The sequence below is a fragment of the Phocoena sinus genome, chromosome 15 (genome assembly GCF_008692025.1).
Source record: "Phocoena sinus isolate mPhoSin1 chromosome 15, mPhoSin1.pri, whole genome shotgun sequence".
Taxonomy (NCBI): Eukaryota; Metazoa; Chordata; class Mammalia; order Artiodactyla; family Phocoenidae; genus Phocoena; species Phocoena sinus.
In genome coordinates, this window is record NC_045777.1 from 72,808,126 (window position 1) to 72,827,041 (window position 18,916).

The window sequence follows — 18,916 nt, forward strand, 5'->3', positions numbered from 1 at the left end:
AACCACAATGAGATACAACTGCACACCGATTAGTATGGTTAACATAAAAAAGGAAATAAATTGACAATATCAAGTTCTGGCAAGGATGTGTAGCAACTAAAACTCTCAGACATTGCTGTTGGAATGGAAAATGGCATGGCTGCTTTGGAAAACAGTTTTCAGTATCTTACAAAGTTCAACATGCCATTGCCATAACACTCAGATATTTACCCAGTAGAAATAAAAATAGACGTTCACTGGAAAACCTGTATATGAATGTCTCTAGTAGCTCTATTTGTAACTGCCAAAAGCTAGAAACAACCTGAATATCCCTCAAGTGGAGAACGGATAAACAAACTGTGGTACATCCATACAATGGAATACTAGTCAGAAATAAAAGGGAACAGATTACTGATACACGCAAAAACTTGGATGAATCCTAAATGCTTACTCTAGTTGAAAGAAGCCAGACCCAAAAGGCTACATACTGTATAGTTCCACTTATATAACATTCTGGAAAAGGCAGAACTATAGGGACAAAACACAAATCATGGTTGTCAGGGGCTGGTGACTGAGGGAAGAGGTTGATTACAGCATAAGGGAATATTTTGGGGATGATGAAACTGTTCTGAATCTTGACCATCGTGGCAGTTACATGAATTTTTGTGTTTGTCAAAACTCATAAAACTACACTAAAAAGTCTGAATATTTTTGTATGGAAATTATACCCCAATAAACTTGACCTAAAAACAAAAAAAAAATCCTGTTGACTTTAGGATGAAGCTTAAATGCCTTTACTGGACCATTGGGAGGCCTCCCTCAGTGGTATGTGGGGCAGAAATCAGACTGTAGTGAGTCATGTCTTGACGTCCTCTGCACTTTCCTTCCTAGAACTTGCCCCAGAAGTTTGAAATTTCCATATACATCTCCCTTTTATCTGTTACTATTCCCCTCCATTCCACCCTGCTGCACCTAGAGCCTTGGAAGGCACTGTCTCCACTACCCAGCCTCATGCTTAGCAAATAGCAAACCCTTCTTTATTGAATGAAAGAATGACTAAATTGATGACTCCTATGGATGAATTCTACCTATTTACATTGAACATTTTTTGGAACATACTTTTAAAATTCTTTTTAAAGGTAGACATTATTTCTCAATATCATGCAAAAAAATTCCTGTGGCAATAGTTGTTTTTCGTCTAAGCCAGTTGATTCCTTGTTAGCCAGACTGCCAAATTTGACTTACCTCCCTAAAGACTTGCAATATATTGAAAGGATATCCTGTCTGGTTTTCCAGGCTTTTCTGTCTGCATTTTCAAATCCAATTTCTTCGCTACCTTAATCATCTCCCTGGAACACCATTTGGGGTAGATCCTCACCCACTACCTGTCAACTCTATCATATACTCCTCTAACTGGCAGTACATTCAAACAAGGATTGATCATGAAACAGAGAGAGGATCACATCCGCTCCAAAGGGCTTTCCTCAGCAGGCATGATTTTTCTTCACAGGGAGAAAAATCCCCGTGCTCTGCTTTAGGTGGAAAGAAGTATGTGATCTTGGCCTTATCTCTTTCAGATCGGCTCCTACTTCGGGGCCTCCCTCAGCTCCGTGGACGTGGACAGAGATGGCAGCTCCGACCTGGTCCTCATCGGGGCCCCCCATTACTATGAGCAGAGCCGGGGCGGGCAGGTGTCCGTGTGCCCCTTTCCCCGGGGGGTGAGTGGCTGATGAGACCCGGGCTGGGTGGGGTCTGGGTGTGGAGGGGTCGCCTGGGCTGGGACCTGACACTGTTTTTGTTCTGCAGAGGGCTAAGTGGCAGTGTGGTGCTGTCCTGCGAGGGGAGAAAGGCCACCTCTGGGCCCGCTTTGGGGCAGCTCTGACGGTGCTGGGGGATGTGAACGGGGACAGGCTGTCGGACGTGGCCATCGGGGCCCCAGGAGAGCAGGAGAACCAGGGTGCTGTCTACCTGTTTCACGGAACCTCGGGACTGGGGATCAGCCCCGCCCACAGCCAGGTGAGGCCCGGTCACTGTTTTTGTTACAACTGTAGCCTCTTTGCCAATCTGTCCCTTTCTAATTCAATGTTCCGACAGCTGCCAGATCAGTTCTCCCAGTAGTCCTTTTTGGAAGCTTCAAAAATAACACATACTTCACAGAAAAGATTCATTCTTACCACAACTAGAGGAGGTGCACAGGGCCATCATCACTCCCACTTTACAGATGAGAAGATGAAGGCTCAGGTGATGAATGGTGAGCTGGAAGTGTTAGGATGTAGACATTCCTTTCCTCCGAATCTCAGTCTGTTATTTATTTATTTTTTCGGTACGGGGGCCTCTCACTATTGTGGCGTCTCCCGTTGCGGAGCACAGGCTCCGGACGCGCAGGCCCAGCAGCCATGGCTCACAGGCCCAGCCGCTCCGCGGCATGTGGGATCTTCCCGGACCGGGGCACGAAGCCGTGTCCCCTGCATCGGCAGGCGGACTCCCAACCACTGCGCCACCAGGGAAGCCCTGAATCTCAGTCTTGGTAGGATGACCAGCAGACCCGGTTTGCCCAGGTCTGTCCCGGTTTTAGCACTGAAAGTCTCACAGCTCAGGAAGCCCTATGGTTGGTCACCCTTCCAGGACTGCGTGCTTCACAGGCTTGTGACTTGTGCAGTTACGCGGGGCTCCTCTCAGAACGACGCTGTGCTCAGATTAAGGCTCTGCTCTGGCCATCTTGAAACTCTTGATAACTTTTGAACAAGGAGTCCTGCATTTTTTTCTCCCCACGGGGTCCTGCAAATTATGTAGCTGATCTTGATGGTTGGTCACTTGAAATGCGGGTCACCACAGATGGTTTCCTCTCTAAACTGGCTCCCTGTTTCCTGCTAGATGAAGCCCACCGTGTGGAGGGACCCCCACGGTCTGGCAGTCTCCCATCACAGCCCGCCGAGGCCATCCAGTCTGCTGGCTTCTGGTCTCTGGTTTTCTTCCAGCCTCACGTTTTTCTTCTGTCCTTTCTCTCTGTCTCCTCATCACTCCTGCCAAATCCCTCACCCTAGAGGTTCAACCCTACCCACACATCAAAATCACCTGAAGGTCTTAAAAAACAGGTGCCTGGGCCCTGCCACTAGGGGTTCTGATTTAATTGGTCTGGGGTCAGGGCCCCAGGCATCAGTAGAGTTTTTTCAACATTTTATCTAGAAAACTTTCAAAGTTACTGCAAAGTTGAAAGAATTGTCCAGTGGACATCCATATATTTATAAGCTAAAATCTATGAGGAAGATTTTACTAGGTTTACTTTATCACATCTCCATCCTTTGTATTCAGACTTTTTCTACCTGTCCATCAAGTTCATCGTTATTTTTTCTAATGCAATTCAAAGTAATCTGCAACACCAGTCCAACTTCACCCCTAAATACCTCAGCGTGTATATCATTAACTAAAATCTAAAATATTCAGGTATGCTTACTGTTATTTTTAAGATAAAATGTACAGACAGGAAAAGCACAAATCTTTAGCCAGTCAAAGAATTTTGAAAAACATAATCCACAATCCTATCAAGACGAACATAATTATCACTTTAGAAAGTTCCCTCCCGCCCCCATCCAGTCAATTTCTGACCCCACTCCCTCCCAGAGGAAGCTACTCTTCCAATTATTTTCCACCACAGATTAGTTTTGCCCATTCTAGTGTATGGAATAGTACACTACATAGGCCCTAGTATTTTTCACACGCTCTTTAGTTGCAGCCCGGGCTAAGCACTACTGCCTCACGTTCTTCCCTCTATGTCACGGAGCCTCTTTCCACAATTGTGTGAAGACTATAATATGCCTCTTTTCATGGCACCTGTTGTTTCTTCTGTGTAAATGGGATTTGAAGGCTCTGGTTTTACTTCATTTTTATTACAAAAGCTTTACATGCTTGTACAAATTAAAAAATCTAAAGTAAACAGTACCGCAGGTTCAGACATTTGGTGTATGTGCTTGGCTGAGGAGCCAATGGGGCGAAGCTACCATCTGTGGGATTATGACTGAACGCCTCTAAGTCAGAATCCCGCCCAGGCGGAAACGATGCGGCAACGCCGCGGAAGCCTCGGTTGGCCTCGGATAGCCGGTCCCCCGCGGTCCCCGCCGGCGCGCTCCGCCGCGCGACGGGACGGGGGTCCGGCGCGGAGAGCCCTTCGTCCTGGGACACGGGGTGAGGCCGGAAAGGCGGCCGCCCCCTCGCCCGTCACGCACCGCACGTTCGTGGGGAACGTGGTGCTGAACCATTCGTAGACGACCTGCCTCTGGGTCGGGGTTTCGTACGTAGCAGAGCAGCTCCCTCGCTGCGATCTATTGAAAGTCAGCCCTCGACACAAGGGTTTGTAAAATAATAGAAAAGAAGAAGAAGAAAAAACAACGACAGTGAAAGTCTTAACACCCTCCCCTTATCTGCACCTGGAAAGGAAAACAAGGTAAGGGGAGGGTCCACACACTCACCCACCCTCACCCACACCTACATACCTGCTCTCACCAACCAAACCTCCCATATACCCACTCCCACCCCACAGACTTTGGAATTAAAAACAAATGCAAAAAGGGTCATGCAATACTATTGCTCTACTGTTTGCATTTTTTACTTGCTCTTTTCCTGTGACTGGGGCTAGGGTGATCAGTATGCAGACGAGCGAAACTGCTGTGGCTCTCCCAACTACCATTATTATATAATTTCAAAACAAAGCATCCTTCCAACAGAATGCGCTTTTTCTCAAAAAAATTTGCAGTGTAATGTACATGCAGTAAACACACAAATCTCAAGCGATGAATTTTCCTATCTGTGAACTCGAGTGAGCACCACCCAGGTTAAGGTATAGCACATTTCCAACATCCCGCACTTCCTCATTCTTTCTAGTTGATAAATTCACTTTTAAAAAATGGCAGTAAAATATCCATGACCTAAAACTCACCATCTTTTTTTTTTTTTTGGTACGCGGGCCTCTCACTGCTGTGGCCTCTCCCGTTGCGGAGCACAGGCTCCGGACGCGCAGGCTCAGCGGCCATGGCTCACGGGTCCAGCCGCTTCGCGGCATGTGGGATCCTCCCGGACCGGGGCACAAACCTGTATCCCCCACATCGGCAGGCGGACTCTCAACCACTGCGCCACCAGGGAAGCCCTAAAACTCACCATCTTAACCATTTTTATGTGTACACTTCAGCAGCATTAAGTACGTGACAAAATCACTTTAAAATTTTCTTAATATATTTGGCTGTTATCCTTTCAGTGTTACTTTTGCACATAGATTAAAGAGTCAAAATTGTTCCTAACAGCTTATTATGAAAAGCAACAATCTCCACACCCAAACTGTGATTTCCTCTTCATTTTCCCTCCTCTGAGGAAACCACTTCCAGCTTCTTTCAATGTTTCTCCATACTTCCCAAGGGCACAATTATTTTGCTGCTTCTTGATTTTGTTTTCGCATTGACTTCCCACTATGGGAGGTGAGGATTGAGCTCTCTTTCAGGCCCTCTTGCCACATATTCATACGTCTCCCATCCCTTAAGTTTATATGATAATTTGGGTTAGATCTATGTTCAGTGTTTGCATTTCCTGGCATGTAAAAGAGATTCAACTGAGTCAAATAGTGTATTATATCACTTCTTTCCTGTGATATTTTTTGTTTTCCCTGGAAAACCCAGTAATTGATTGACACTTTGGGTATCATCTCAAGGTTGTGGTCTAAAGCCTAATAGTTACCCTAATTCCTTGAGAAGGTGTGCGAGATATGACTGAGTAGAGCCCAGACAATCTCTCCTTGGGTCATCCCAGGAGACTGAGTTACACTCTTTCCTGTTCTTTCTACCCCTTTCTCTCCTCCTCTTTTCTACCCTCAGCGGATCACAGGCTCCCAGTTCTCTCCGAGGCTCCAGTATTTTGGGCAGTCACTGAGCGGGGGCCGGGACCTCACAGTGGATGGACTGGTGACCTGGCTGTGGGGGCTCAGGGGTACGTGCTGCTGCTCAGGTGAGAGCACACCAGGTATCTTCTTTTTCTTTTTAACATATGTACTTCTTTTTATTTTAAAAATTAAAAAATATATTTATTTAATTTATTTTGGCTGCATTAGGCCTTCGTTGCTGCTCGGGCTTCCTCTAGTTGCGGCAAGTGGGGTTACTCTTCGTTGCGGCGCGTGGGCTTCTCATCGCGGTGGCTTCTCTTGTTGCGGAGCACGGGCTCTAGGTGTGCGGGTTTCAGTAGTTGCGGCACGCGGGCTCAGTGGCTTGTGGGCTCTAGGCGCGCAGGCTTCAGTAGTTTGTAGCACGTGAGCTCAGTAGTTGTGGCTCACAAGCTCTAGAGCGCAGGCTCAGTAGTTGTGGCGCACGGGCTTAGTTTGCTCCGTGGCGTGTGGGATCTTCCTGGACCAGGGCTCGAACCCCTGTCCCCTGCCTCGGCAGGTGGATTCTCAACCACTGCACCACCAGGGAAGTCCCCCAGTATCTTCTTTTTAAGGAGTGGCTTTGCTGTATGAAGACCCCTGAGGGCCATCTGGTGTCCCCCCACAGGTCCCCAGCCAGGTGCTGAAAGTTGAGGTGACCATGGATTTTCACACCCAGGGACAGTGGCAAGGGATGTGTATGAGTGTCGTGAGCGGGTGGTGAAAGGAAAGATCGCTGGGAGGTCAGAGTCTGCCTCCATGTCCGCAAGAACACACGGGACAGGCTGAGAGAAGGTGAGGCTGGGGTGGGTAGGTCTCAAGAGGTTAAATGACTGGGGACATGGACGGTGGCCCAGAGTAAAGTTCTCACAGGCTCCGATAGCCTTCTTCAAGCTTGGTGGAGTGAGCAGGTGGTTCCCCTGCTGGGGGGGGGGGGTGGGTGGGGGAGGCCCAGCAAACACCCCTAAAGAAATAAGCAGGTGGCACTATCCTTTACACTCTCAGTTCTCCAGAGAATGAATGGCCCCATTCATGTGAACTTAACCAGGTTTTTTTTAAAACTGAGAGATGACTCGTTTAAAGGGAGGTGGAGCTGATGAAGCTAAACACAAAACTCACAAAGCATTCAGATATGCATTTTATCACACGAACTTGACTTCCTTCCTTGTCTCTATTCCTCAAAGAGTGGCATTGTGCTTGGGGTGAGGAAGGAGTAATGGTGGGTTCTAGAGGGAAACAGGGGGAGGGGGATAAAATTTTGTTTCTAGCAGTCATCTTACCAGACTGAGGAGATAGCAGTCAGAAGTTGGGCAGCAGCATGGCTAGAAATTGAGAGCAAAGTCTTGGAGACTAGAGAATTACAGAGAAGGTGTCCCAAAATCTACATAGAAATTTCCTGTAAGTCATTGGCTGACTTCTAAGCCATGCATATCCAGATCAATACTCTTAGAAACTCAGTGGAAGACAACAACTGGAGAGCTCAAGAGTTGAACAGAAATCTAGGAAGCTGAGATTTGAGCAGGACCTTAAAATACACCTTGGTCCTTCTACTGGGACAATGTCCATTGAAACCAGCAAGCCAAGAGAAACAATAGACAATAGAAATAGACCCATAGGTGATTCAGCAATTAGAATTATCAGATAGGAATTTAAAAGATAACTAAAATTAATATCTTCAAGAAAAAACAGGAAATGATGGAGAACTTCAAATAAAACCTGGAATTCATGAAATAGAGTTAAATGGAAACACTAGCACTGAAAAATACACTGAATGAAATTGAGAATTCAATAGATAGATTTAATAGTGGATTAGAAACAGAACAAACAGATGTATACTACTATATATAAAATAGATAAACAGCAAGGATTTACTGTATAGCACAGGGAGCTATATTCAATATCTCATATAACCTATAATGGAAGAGAATCTGAAAAAATATATGTATAACTGAATCACTTTGCTGTACACCTGAAACTAACACAATATTGTAAATCAACTATACTTATATTTTAAACAAGTAGAACAGAGAATTAGTGAACTGGAAGGTAAGTAAATTGCAAGTATCCAGATGAACACACAGAGAGAAAAAAGGATGAAAAATAAACCATAGGAGACATATGGGACATGGTGAAAGATCTAATAAACATGTAATTGGAATTCCAAAAGGAAGGGAGAGAGAGAGAGAGAGAATAAGAAAGAAGCAACAGTTAAACCTAAATGGGAAAAGAATGTGAAAAAGAATAGAAACAAGTATATGTATAATTGAATCACTTTGCTGTGCACCTGAAACCAATGCAACACTGTTAATCGACTATACTCCAATATAAAATAAAAATTAAAAAAAAAAAGAAATGGTGGTAAAGAATTTTCTAAAATTGATGAAAAACATCAAGATTCTCTACCAAATTAGGAACTTCCCTGGCCGTCTGGTGGTTAAAACTCCCTGCTTCCAATGCAGGGGGCGTGGGTTTGATCCCTGGCTGGGGAGCTAAAATCCCATATGCCATGCGGCCAAAAAAATAATAATAATAATAAGATTCTCTACCAAATCAAAGCAAGATAACATTAGACGTTGTACCATCCTAAGGCACAAACTGCTGAAGACCAAAGACAGAAAAAAAGTTAAAAGCAGCCAGAAAAAATATACTTAATTTTCCAGTATGTGACAGAATAGCTACTATTTATTGAGCAGTTAATGTGTGGCAGGCACTATGCTAAATGCTCTGTAGGCACTATTTCGTTTTTACTATTGGGAAGGTCCAATTATTATCTTCAATTTAAAAATAAGGAATTGAGGCCCTGAGAGAGGTCAGCTAACATGTCCAAATTCAGATAGCTGGGCCTCCACCTCCTGCCAGTCTGACTACAAACCCAGGCTCCTCACCACCATTCTTCCCTGGCCCTTCAGGAGATACCCAGAGCACCATCACATATGACCTGGCTCTGGACCCAGGTCGCCCACATTCCCAGGCCATCTTTGATGAGACTAAGAACAACACTCTCAGACATATAGTGACGTTGGGGCTGAGTCAGAAATGTGAGACCCTGAAGCTCCGGTTACTGGTGAGCAGAGGGTGACCATACTCCTGGGTCCTCCAAGCATGGGGTGGGCTTGGGATGCTGAGGAGGGCAGACCACCAAACCCCCACTGTCTCTCAGGATTGTGTAGAGGACTCAGTGACCCCCATTGCCTTGCGCCTCAACTTCTCTCTGGTGGGGAAGCCCTCGTCCTATTTTGGGAACCTCCGGCCAGTGCTGGATGTAGAAGCTCCAACACTCTTCACAGCCTCGGTGAGTCTGGGAGTTGGGGTCCAGCAGGGGTGTGGAAGGGACCAGAGGCCAAGGTTGTTGAAGCTCATTTGATTTCATTTCACATAATTTCAAGATTTCATTTTACTCTTTCATTTCACGTCTTTTCACAATTTCCTTTCATTTTCCTCATACTCTGTTTTTGGCAGTTTCCCTTTGAGAAGAATTGTGGCAATGACAGCATTTGCCAGGATGACCTCAGCATCACCTTCAGTTTTATGAGGTGAGTTTCCTGTCCTCATTTTTACCCCCAGACCTGCACCATGACCTGCTGCTCTGTTCTTCTCCTGGCCCCCAAGGGAGCCCAGCACAGAGCAGCTGCCTCAGAGGTGTGTTTCTGTGGCTGCCTCGTGCACTGTCTTCTGTCTCCGAGTGTCCGCGCCTCCTTCCTGCCGGAGCAGACTCGCTGCAGGAAAGCCCTCAGCATCTCATGGCCTGACTTGTTCCCACCGCAGCCTGGACACCCTGGTGGTAGGTGGTTCTCGGGACTTAAACGTGACGCTGACTGTGAGAAACCAGGGCGAGGACTCCTACAGAACACAGGTCACCTTCTTCTACCCATCTGGCTTGTCCTATCGGAGGGTGTCAGGAGCCCAGGTAGCCAAACCCTTCTCAGGCTCCATCTGACTTTGCATTCCCTGCTCCCATGGCTGGTGTTTGACATCATCACCTCTGCCTCCTTTGCCTTCCAGAACCAGCGCTCACAGCGGTCCTGGCGCCTGATCTGTGAGTCTGACGTCTCCACTGAAGGGTCTGGGACCTTGAAGAGCACCAGCTGCAGCATAAACCACCCCATCTTCCCAGACAACTCGGAGGTCAGGCTGCTGGCTCCTTCTCCCTTTTTCTCCTTTGTCTTCCTCTGAATTCTTCCCTAGTTCTTCTTCTTCTTTACTCCCCCTCCCCTCCCCCTCCCCCCTCTCCCCTCCTCCCCTTCCCCCTCACCCCCCTTCCCCCTTCTCCCCCTCCCCCCTCCCCTCCCCGCTCCACTCCCCTCCCCTCCTCCCCCTCCCCTCCCTCCCCATCCCCCCTCCCCCTCCCCCTCCCCCTCCCCCTCCACTCCCTCCCCGCCCCTCCCCCTCCCCCCCCCTCCCCCCCTCCCCCCTCCCCCCCCCCCTCCCCCCCCCCCCTCCCCCCCCCCCCCCCCCTCCCCCCCCCCCTCCCCTCCCCCCCCCCCCCCCCCCCCCCCCCCCCCCCCCCCCCTCCCTTCCCCCCCCCCTCCCTTCCTCCTCCATGGCTTGTGGGATCTTAGTTTCCTGGCCAGATATTGAACCTGCGCCCTCGGCAGTGAAAATGCATGGAGTCCTAACCAATGGACCACCATTGGTTAGGAATTCCCTTCTGTTGTTTTTTTTTTTTGCGGTACGCGGACCTCTCACTGTTGTGGCCTCTCTCGTTGCGGAGCACAGGCTCCGGACGCACAGGCTCAGCAGCCATGGCTCACAGGCCCAGCCGCTCCGCGGCACGTGGGATCTTCCCGGACCGGGGCACGAACCCGTGTTAGAGTATTTTATTACCCCAAGAAAAGACCCTGCTCCCCTCAGCCATGGGCCTGTGTCGTCCCATCTCTCCCAGCCCTAGGCAACCACTAATCTATTTGCTGTCTTGAGAGTCACCTATTCTGGATGTTTCATATGAATGGAATCATATAATAGGTTTGCTTCTTTGACTGAGCATCGTGCTTTCAAGGATCACCCGTGTTGCAGGATGTATTAATATTCAGATTCCTTTGACGGCTGAATAATATTCTGTTGTACGGACGTGCCACATTTTATTTACCCATTCTTTAGCTGAATGGGTTGTTCCTTCTCTCTTACTCTTGTCACCGTCTCTTCTTTCTCCAACTCCAGATCACCTTCAATATCACATTTGACATGAACCCCGATGCTTTCTTTGGAAACAAACTACTTCTCAAGGCCAACGTGACCAGGTGCGCTATGCCTGGCCTCCTCCATTTTGAGGTCCCAGCCCCCGGCCCCCCTGCTCAGGGTGGACCATTGCCCTCTCCCCACTGGTTCTCCCTTCAACTCATTTGTTTACTCAAGAAACACCAACTGAGCACCCACCACGTGCCAGGCATGGCCCCCTGTGCTGGTGAGACAGTGATGGACAAGACAGCTGTGATTCTTGCCCTCACAGAGGTTATAATTTAGGGGCAAAGATAGACAGGAAAGCCGATGATTATGATACAGTATGAAATGCGTGATGTCCAGTCTTCTTGGGAGATTGGTGTTCAGAGAAGACTATACATCCAGGCTGTGAGTTAGCCAAGCAAAGGCATGAATTGAGGCTGGGCATGAAGACAGAGAGAAGGAAGTGTGGACCAAGCAAAGCCCGGAGACAGCAAAGGTCAGGCTGAGTCTGAGCACAGGAGGCAGGATTGAAGGAGTTGGTTAGACATGGGCCGTGTCATGAAATGATCGACGAGTGCTCTTAGGGAATTTGCAACTTAACTTGGGAGTGATGTGATCACCTTTGCATGCTAGAAAGATCACTCTCCAGGAGCGGGGGGATTGGAGTGGGAGTCATTTTGAATTCAGGGGACCAGTGAGAAGAAGGCACCCTTCTGCAGGCATCTGTCCTGGTGAGTGGGGATGGGCCTGGGCTACACAGGGGCGGCCCTGGTCTTTCCTATAATCTCTGTTTCCTCTGTTGGATTTAGAGGACAGCGTTTAGGATGCTGAGAGGACAGGACTTGGTGGTTGGTTGGCGACGGAGGGTGAGGGAGAGGAAGAAGGAGAAGGAAATGCTGATTCTCAATTCTCAAGAGCTGACCAGAGCTCTCTGTTTCCCTTCAGTGAGAACAACATACCTGGGAACAACAAAACCGAATTCCAGCTGCAGCTGCCTGTGAAATACGCTGTCTATGTGGTGGTCACCAGGTACTGGCTGCTGGGGCTTTCAGTTCTGCCTTCACCACTGGGCTGGACATGGCGCATTGAGTACCTGTGTGCACGAGTCTGTGCACGTGTGCCTGTGAGTGAGTCTGAGGATATGTGTGCGCACGTGTGTGTCTGTACGTGCATGTGTATGTGTGTGTGTGAGGGGCCCAAACTGGCACATGCTGGAGGTCCCACCCGCACTGCCCCTGCACACCATCCCGCTCGCACCCCTTCAGGGCTGCGTTACCCGCATGCCTGTTCACACCTTTACACACTTAGCCCAAGACCCCCTCCCAGGACTCCCCTGATGTTCTGTCACCTCCTGCCCCTTCTTCTTTCTCCCATCAGCCTTGAGGTCTCGACCAAATATCTCAACTTCACAGCCTCAGAGAAGACCCGCCACATTATAGAGCATCAGTATCAGGTAGGGAGCTGAGAAGGAGCCTGGGGAGGGAAATCGAGATGATGGGAACACAGGAAGAATGGTAGGAGGGACTTCCCGGGCAGTCCAGTGGTTAAGACTTCGCCTTCCAATGCAGTGGGCATGGGTTTGACCCTTGGTTGGGGAACTAGGATCCCGCATGCCACGTGGCCAAAAAAAATATGATGGGAGGGCTTCCCTGGTGGCTCAGTAGTTGAGAGTCCGCCTGCCAATGCAGGGGACGCGGGTTCGTGTCCCGGTCCAGGAGGATCCCACATGCTGCGGAGCAGCTGGGCCCGTGAGCCATGGCCGCTGAGCCTGTGCGTCCGGAGCCTGTGCTCCGCAACGGGAGAGGCCACAACAGTGAGAGGCCCGCGTACCGCAAAAAAAAAAAAAAAAAAAAGATGGGAAACATGCATGAGGTGCCTGCTTTGGGCCAGGCTCTCTTCTAAGCTTGCTGTGAATCCACACACACCACCACGTGCATCCGTATGTGTATACATACATGTATGTAATTAACTCATTTTACCCTCGTAATGACCCTGTGACGGAGGTACTGTTGTCTCCCCCAGTTTATAGACGAAGAAACTGTGGCTCAGAGAGGCTAACAGAAATTGCCCACAGTCTCACCCCTAGAGAGTGGAAGAGCCACTGCTTCCGCCAGCCTGTCTGGCTCTGGAATGGGTTTTTAACCCCTGTGCTCTCCTGTCTCTCAGAAAGCATCAAGAGGCAGGATGCTTGGGTCTGTGAGGCCTGATTCAGTACTGGGCTGTCGGGAGTGGGGAGCCTGACTCTAGTTGCTGGTGGGGGCAGAAAGGCCAGAACCCTGATATCTGCCCCTCCCCACCCAACGCAGTTCAACAACCTGGGCGGGAGGAAGCTCCCCATCAGCGTGGTCTTCTTGGTCCCCATCCAGCTGAACCAGGTGACCGTGTGGGACCAGCTCCAAGTCACCTTCTCCCAGGTAAGCGCAGCTGGGCCTGAGGATTGGGCCCAACTCCTTTCTCCACAGCCCTGGTCTTTCCTAAAATCACTTCTGTTTCCTCTGTTGGGTTTTGGAGCCATTTCTGACCCTCTCCTGGACCTCGGTTTTTTCACCTCCCGGAGGGTGGACCCAGGAGCCCTCGCTTCAATCCGTCCTCACAGTGTCCCTCTTTCCTCAGAACCTCTCCAGTAGATGCCACACCAACAAGATTGACCCTCGTCGCTCTGACTTCCTGGGGGAGCTTAAGAAGGCTCCACTGCTGGTGAGACTAAGCCCAGCCTCAGCCTCGGGGCTGCACGCAGACTCTGCACTGCCCCCTCACCTGGGCCCAGTACCGGCTCTCAACTGCCGGCTGAGTGCATGGGATGTGGCCTGCATCCAGCTTTCCTGGTCACCTCTCTCCCCTCCTCCCTTCCCCAGAACTGCTCCATCGCTGTCTGCCAGAGAATCCAGTGTGACATCCCGTCCTTTGGTGTCCAGGAAGAATTCAAGGTCACCCTCAAGGGCAACCTCTCATTTGACTGGTACATCAAGGTATGTGGGCGCCTGAGGCTTGGCTGGGCACAGACGAGATCCTCCAGGGCCAATGGGTCCAGCTCCCATCCTCTCTCTCCCACAGACTTTGCATAACCATCTTCAGGTTGTGAGCACGGCGGAGATCTTGTTTGATGATTCGGAGTTTGCCCTGCTCCCAGGACAGGGCGCGTTTGTGAGGGCCCAGGTATCTGTCTCGGACACAGAAGAACCACTGGAGGCAGGAGAGGGGGCTGGGCTTGTGGGAGAGAGAGAGGCTGGGGGGGCCGGAAAGGAGGAGTGAGGGCTGGGGTTGGGGGGCACAGGGGGTTTAATCATGGGGTTCAGGGAGCACACAAGGTCTGACTGGGGAACCCCCATAAATTCAGAGTCTTTCTCCCCTGATGCCCCCCCTCCCCCTCTCCCTGCTCCAGACAGAGACCAAGGTGGAGCCTTACGAAGTACATAACCCTGTCCCGTTGATCGTGGGCAGCTCGGCTGGGGGGCTGTTACTCCTGGCCCTCATCACGGGTGGCCTGTACAAGGTAAGTCCCCCGGGGCCCTCTTCCTGCCCCTCCCCTCCCCCCACCCCCACGGCTTCTCACTCAGCAGCGCCTTCCTGGGTTCAGCTCCCAGCTGTGCCTCAGGCAGCTCACAGAGCCTCAGTTTCTTCAGCTGTAAAATGAGACTATAAATACCCATCCTGTGGAGCTCTTTGGGTTCGTATCTCTAGAGCACTTAGAATAGTCTCTGGTACAGAATAAACACTATATAAAGAGTACTTATTATTATATTTTAGATTTCTTTCCCTCTTTTCTTTCTCAATAGTGATGCCATCCCCCTCCCTGTCCCACTTTCCCCAGATCTATTCTGCACTCCGCCACGTTATTCTTTGCATCTCTTGGTCCCACCATCTCCCAGCCTGGCCTGCATAGCCTTCACTTGCCCTCCTGGCCTTGGTGCCCTTACTCCCCTGTCTCTGCCTCCACAGCTTGGCTTCTTCAAACGACAGTACAAGGACATGATAACTGAAGCTGGCCCTGAAACCGCTCCCATGTAGTAACAGCAGCTCCTTCCCCACTCCTTGCTGAGTGGCCTCCCCTGCAGCAAACAGGATGTGGTCAGACCGAAGAGCGAGTGGGTCCCCAGGCTGCTGGATGGACACATCTGTTGGGAGACCAGGGCGGTGATGTCTCACTCAGGAGCAACCTGCTTGGGTTTCCATTCCTGTGTGTGTGTGTGTGTGTGTGTGTGCGCGCGTGCATGCACGAGTGTGAATTGTGTGTGTGGCTCAGATCTCTCTTGCATGAGGACAAGTGCCTTTGGCACAAATCTCAGGCAGAAGGGAGCTGCTTGGGCTTCCTTGTGTGTGGGTGAAGGTGCTGTTGGTTCTTCCTCAGGGACAGAGGTGATGGCAGCTCTTGCGGGCGAACACAAAGGGAAGTGCAAGAAATCCTCCCCCAGCTATAGGAAGTGAGACCTCCTTTCGTGGGTGAGCCCGCAGGCCAGCAGGAACCCATGCAGCTGGGCCTGAGCCTACCGGGACAAGCCAGCAGGAACCTGTCCAACCCATTCCGCACTAGAGCTGATGTGTCCGGTGTACAATGGTGCACCTCCCTTTATGTATTCACTTTATTATTTTAATGCTACTTTTATTTTTTGAATGGATGAACAGGTCTGTAGTATCAAAATCAAAAGACACGCAAGGGTGTGTGATGAAGTTTCCCTTCCATCCTGGTCTGCCAGCCATTTAGGTCTCTTGTAAAGTGTAGTCCAGGTTATGCATTTGGGGGTCTCCTTCACAAAGATTCTAGGCATATGCGAACACACACACACATACACACGCACAAGCTTTTTTACACAAATGGCAGCATGCATTGTTTATACTGTCTGCATCTTGCTTTTTTCATTAATATGGCTCAGACATTGTTTTATATGAAGACATAAAGTACTTTTTCATTCTTTTATATAGTGGACCACGTTCCACTGTGTGGGTGGATCCTAACGTCCTTAACAGTCTACCTCTGATACATTATTTCCAACTTCTCGCAATGGCAAACAATGGTGAATTAATAAATTGAATATATGTCGGTTTTGCATATGTGTAAGACAATTTATAGGATACATTCCCGGAAGTCTGAATTCTGCCAGAAGCAACCCCAAGAGAAGAATTTGAGTGAAAGAAGCTTATTTAAGAGAGACTCCAGAAAATACCAGTGGGGGAGGGACGTGAGCTGGGGAGGGAAAGGCAACCAGTAAAGGGTATATTATCAACAGAGGGACAGTTATGAGCTTCTGGAGTGTAACCCCACCAGGGAGGTCTGGGACACAAAGTAGAACAAGCACCTTGACACTTCCCACCCGAGCAGAGAAGGAGCTGGCGCGTGGATACACCAATTCCACATAGTTATTGGCTGAGGGTTGCTCTTCGTGGGGAAGGAAGTGCTAATTCCCTGGCACCTCTGGGCCGGCCCTGAATGTAGGCAGAGCAGCTCTGGTGGCGAGAGAAAGGGCTACAGATGCTGCCAGTTGGAAGTCTGCCAGGTGAGCACAGCCCCTGGCAAGGCCCACAGGGATCCAGGCAGGGTACCAACAGCATTTGCTATGAAGAGTGTGTACAGATGAAGTTTTGATAGCTGTTTCTGGGTAGCCCTCCCTCCTCTGGGGCGTTCTCCCACTGCCCATCACCCAACCTTTGCCAGTGCAGTACCCACGACTCTGCCCTTAGCACCCATCCTAATGCTCACATCAGTCCTGTTAAGTGGCCATCTCTCGCTATTTACTGATGTCTGAATCTCACTTATGAGGAAGCTGAGACTTAGAGAGATCATCTCAATTGCCTGAGGTCGTACAGATAAAGAGGAGATGGAGCTGGGATTCAAACCTGTTTCTGTCTGGCTCCAAAGCTTTTCTCTTTAACTGTCCCAATGGCCTCAGAGCAATGGCCTGCAGCAGGCACGAGGGAGGTAGGGGGGAGAGAGTGGCTGTTGTTTAGCTGTTATAATATCAGGTGAACCTTATGAAATCGCTGACACGTTTGTTGACAAAAGTGGCAATTGCATGCAGTTCATCGAGATACAAGAAAATCATGGCTTAGATGGACATCTGCTCCAGATGTGATAGGAAGGAAGGCAGGTGAGGGAAGTGTCCTAGGGGAGGCGACCCCTGACTCAAGTAGGGGCAAGAGTCTTCCAGTCAGAGGGCAGCACAGGTGGGGCTAAAAGAGTGGGCAGGAGCTTGGGCATATGTGCTCTGTAAACTAGAGTGAGGAGTTTGAGTTTTATTCAAAGCGCAATTGGATGTCATCAAAGGATGACTGATAAGATAATGGCCCTTTGTATCTTTGGGGGTGTTGCAACACATGTCACTTGAAATTGTTCTACACAATTTCTTCTTCTGACTTCAAAATCCATTAAAAATCCATTTTCTTCTTCCTTACATTGAAAGACAAAAGACCTCAAGATCTCCAGATGTCCTTAACTGACCCAGAAAGGAGAGAGCCTCTGTACTTGCAGGCACCTGTCCTTGGATGGGCAGTCAAGGCTCAGAGTCCACATCGGCCTCTTTGCACTGGAAACTTGTGTTGAATTCAGTCAGATAGGAGCTTTATGATAGGTTAAAAAGTAAATTATTTGTAGTGACAAATTACCCTAGCATGATCACAAAGTTACTAATAAACAGGGCCATAAATCTCTGGTGAGAAGCAGATAAACCCAGGAAAGTCTGTCCTTGTTTTTACTTTTTGGGGTTCAGAATAAACAAATCTCTGCAGTCTCCACCCTTCTTTTCTTACTTAGTAACAGGTTCTTATTGGGGACACCGTGGGAGATTGTTATATTGTTATATTAATAGTTATGACCCTCAGTGAATTGTGTTTCCCTGCATCCCACTCCCTTGCAATGTGACATTGCTGCTGCTCCCATCAAGTGGTGGGGTCTTCCTCTCTAGCCTCTGGAGTCTGGGCTGCTCTTGTGCTTTGCTTTGACCAATGGAATGTGGTAGAAGGGCTATTGTGCAAGTTCCTGGGCCGTCAGAAGCACTGCAGCTTCTGTGCTCACCCTCTCAGACTCCTGAGACCACTGTGCTGAGACCCAGCTAGCCTATTGGAGAATGAGACAGCTGAGGCCCTCAGCTGACAAGCCAGCACAACCACATGCATGAGTCCACATTTGACCTTCCAGTCCAGTCCAACCGTCCAACAGCTGTGGCTACAGGAAAGTCCAACAAAAGAACTGCCCAGATTGTCACTTCCCAGAACTGTGAGAAATCATAAATTGTGGATGTTTCAATCCACTGTATTTTGGAGTGGCTGGTTATGAAGCAATGGATAACTAATACAGCCAAACAATGAAAGAACATTTCCCATTTTCCTTTGTGGCTAAGTGTGGCCATGTAGCTAGATTCTGATGAAGGGCATGTGAGTAGAGTGAGTGAACAACTTTGGAGTCAGGTCCTTTGAGAGAAGGAGTATGCTCCTTTCCTCCTTGCCATCTTTTCACCAGCTGGAGTGTGAATGTTCTGGTGCACCATTTATTCTTTTTTCAATTTTATTTTATTTTATTTTTTAACATCTTTATTGGAGTATAATTGCTTTACAATGGTGTGTTAGTTTCTGCTTTATAACAAAGTGAATCAGCTATACATATACATATATCCCCATATCTCTTCCCTCTTGTGTCTCCCTCCTTCCCACCCCTCTAGGTGGTCACAAAGCACCAAGCTGATCTCCCTGTGCTATGTGGCTTCTTCCCACTAGCTATCAGTTTTACATTTGGTAGTGTATCTATGTAAATGCCACTCTCTCACTTTGTCCCAGTTTACCCTTCCCCCTCCCCATGTCCTCAAGTCCGTTCTCTAGTAGGTCTGCATCTTTATTCCCATCCTGCCCCTATGTTCTTCATGACCATTTTTTTAAAAAATTCCATATATA

At 49.0% G+C, this 18,916-nt stretch overlaps 1 protein-coding gene across 1 annotated transcript in view; it reads left to right on the forward strand.

Annotated features, from left to right (window-relative positions):
- Positions 1–16,083, forward strand: part of ITGAM (integrin subunit alpha M) — a 37,483-nt gene extending 21,400 nt beyond the window's left edge. The window contains 21 exon segments of the mRNA XM_032605505.1: positions 1,557–1,697; positions 1,786–1,995; positions 5,838–5,922; positions 5,925–5,973; positions 6,515–6,548; positions 6,551–6,617; positions 6,620–6,673; positions 8,788–8,942; positions 9,039–9,170; positions 9,338–9,411; positions 9,644–9,785; positions 9,881–10,003; positions 11,036–11,115; positions 11,984–12,067; positions 12,416–12,491; positions 13,345–13,452; positions 13,652–13,735; positions 13,894–14,007; positions 14,093–14,194; positions 14,421–14,531; positions 14,978–16,083. Of these exon segments, the coding sequence (XP_032461396.1) occupies positions 1,557–1,697; positions 1,786–1,995; positions 5,838–5,922; positions 5,925–5,973; positions 6,515–6,548; positions 6,551–6,617; positions 6,620–6,673; positions 8,788–8,942; positions 9,039–9,170; positions 9,338–9,411; positions 9,644–9,785; positions 9,881–10,003; positions 11,036–11,115; positions 11,984–12,067; positions 12,416–12,491; positions 13,345–13,452; positions 13,652–13,735; positions 13,894–14,007; positions 14,093–14,194; positions 14,421–14,531; positions 14,978–15,046 (2,094 nt within the window). The 3' untranslated portion in view covers positions 15,047–16,083.
- Positions 16,084–18,916: the final 2,833 nt, after the last annotated feature.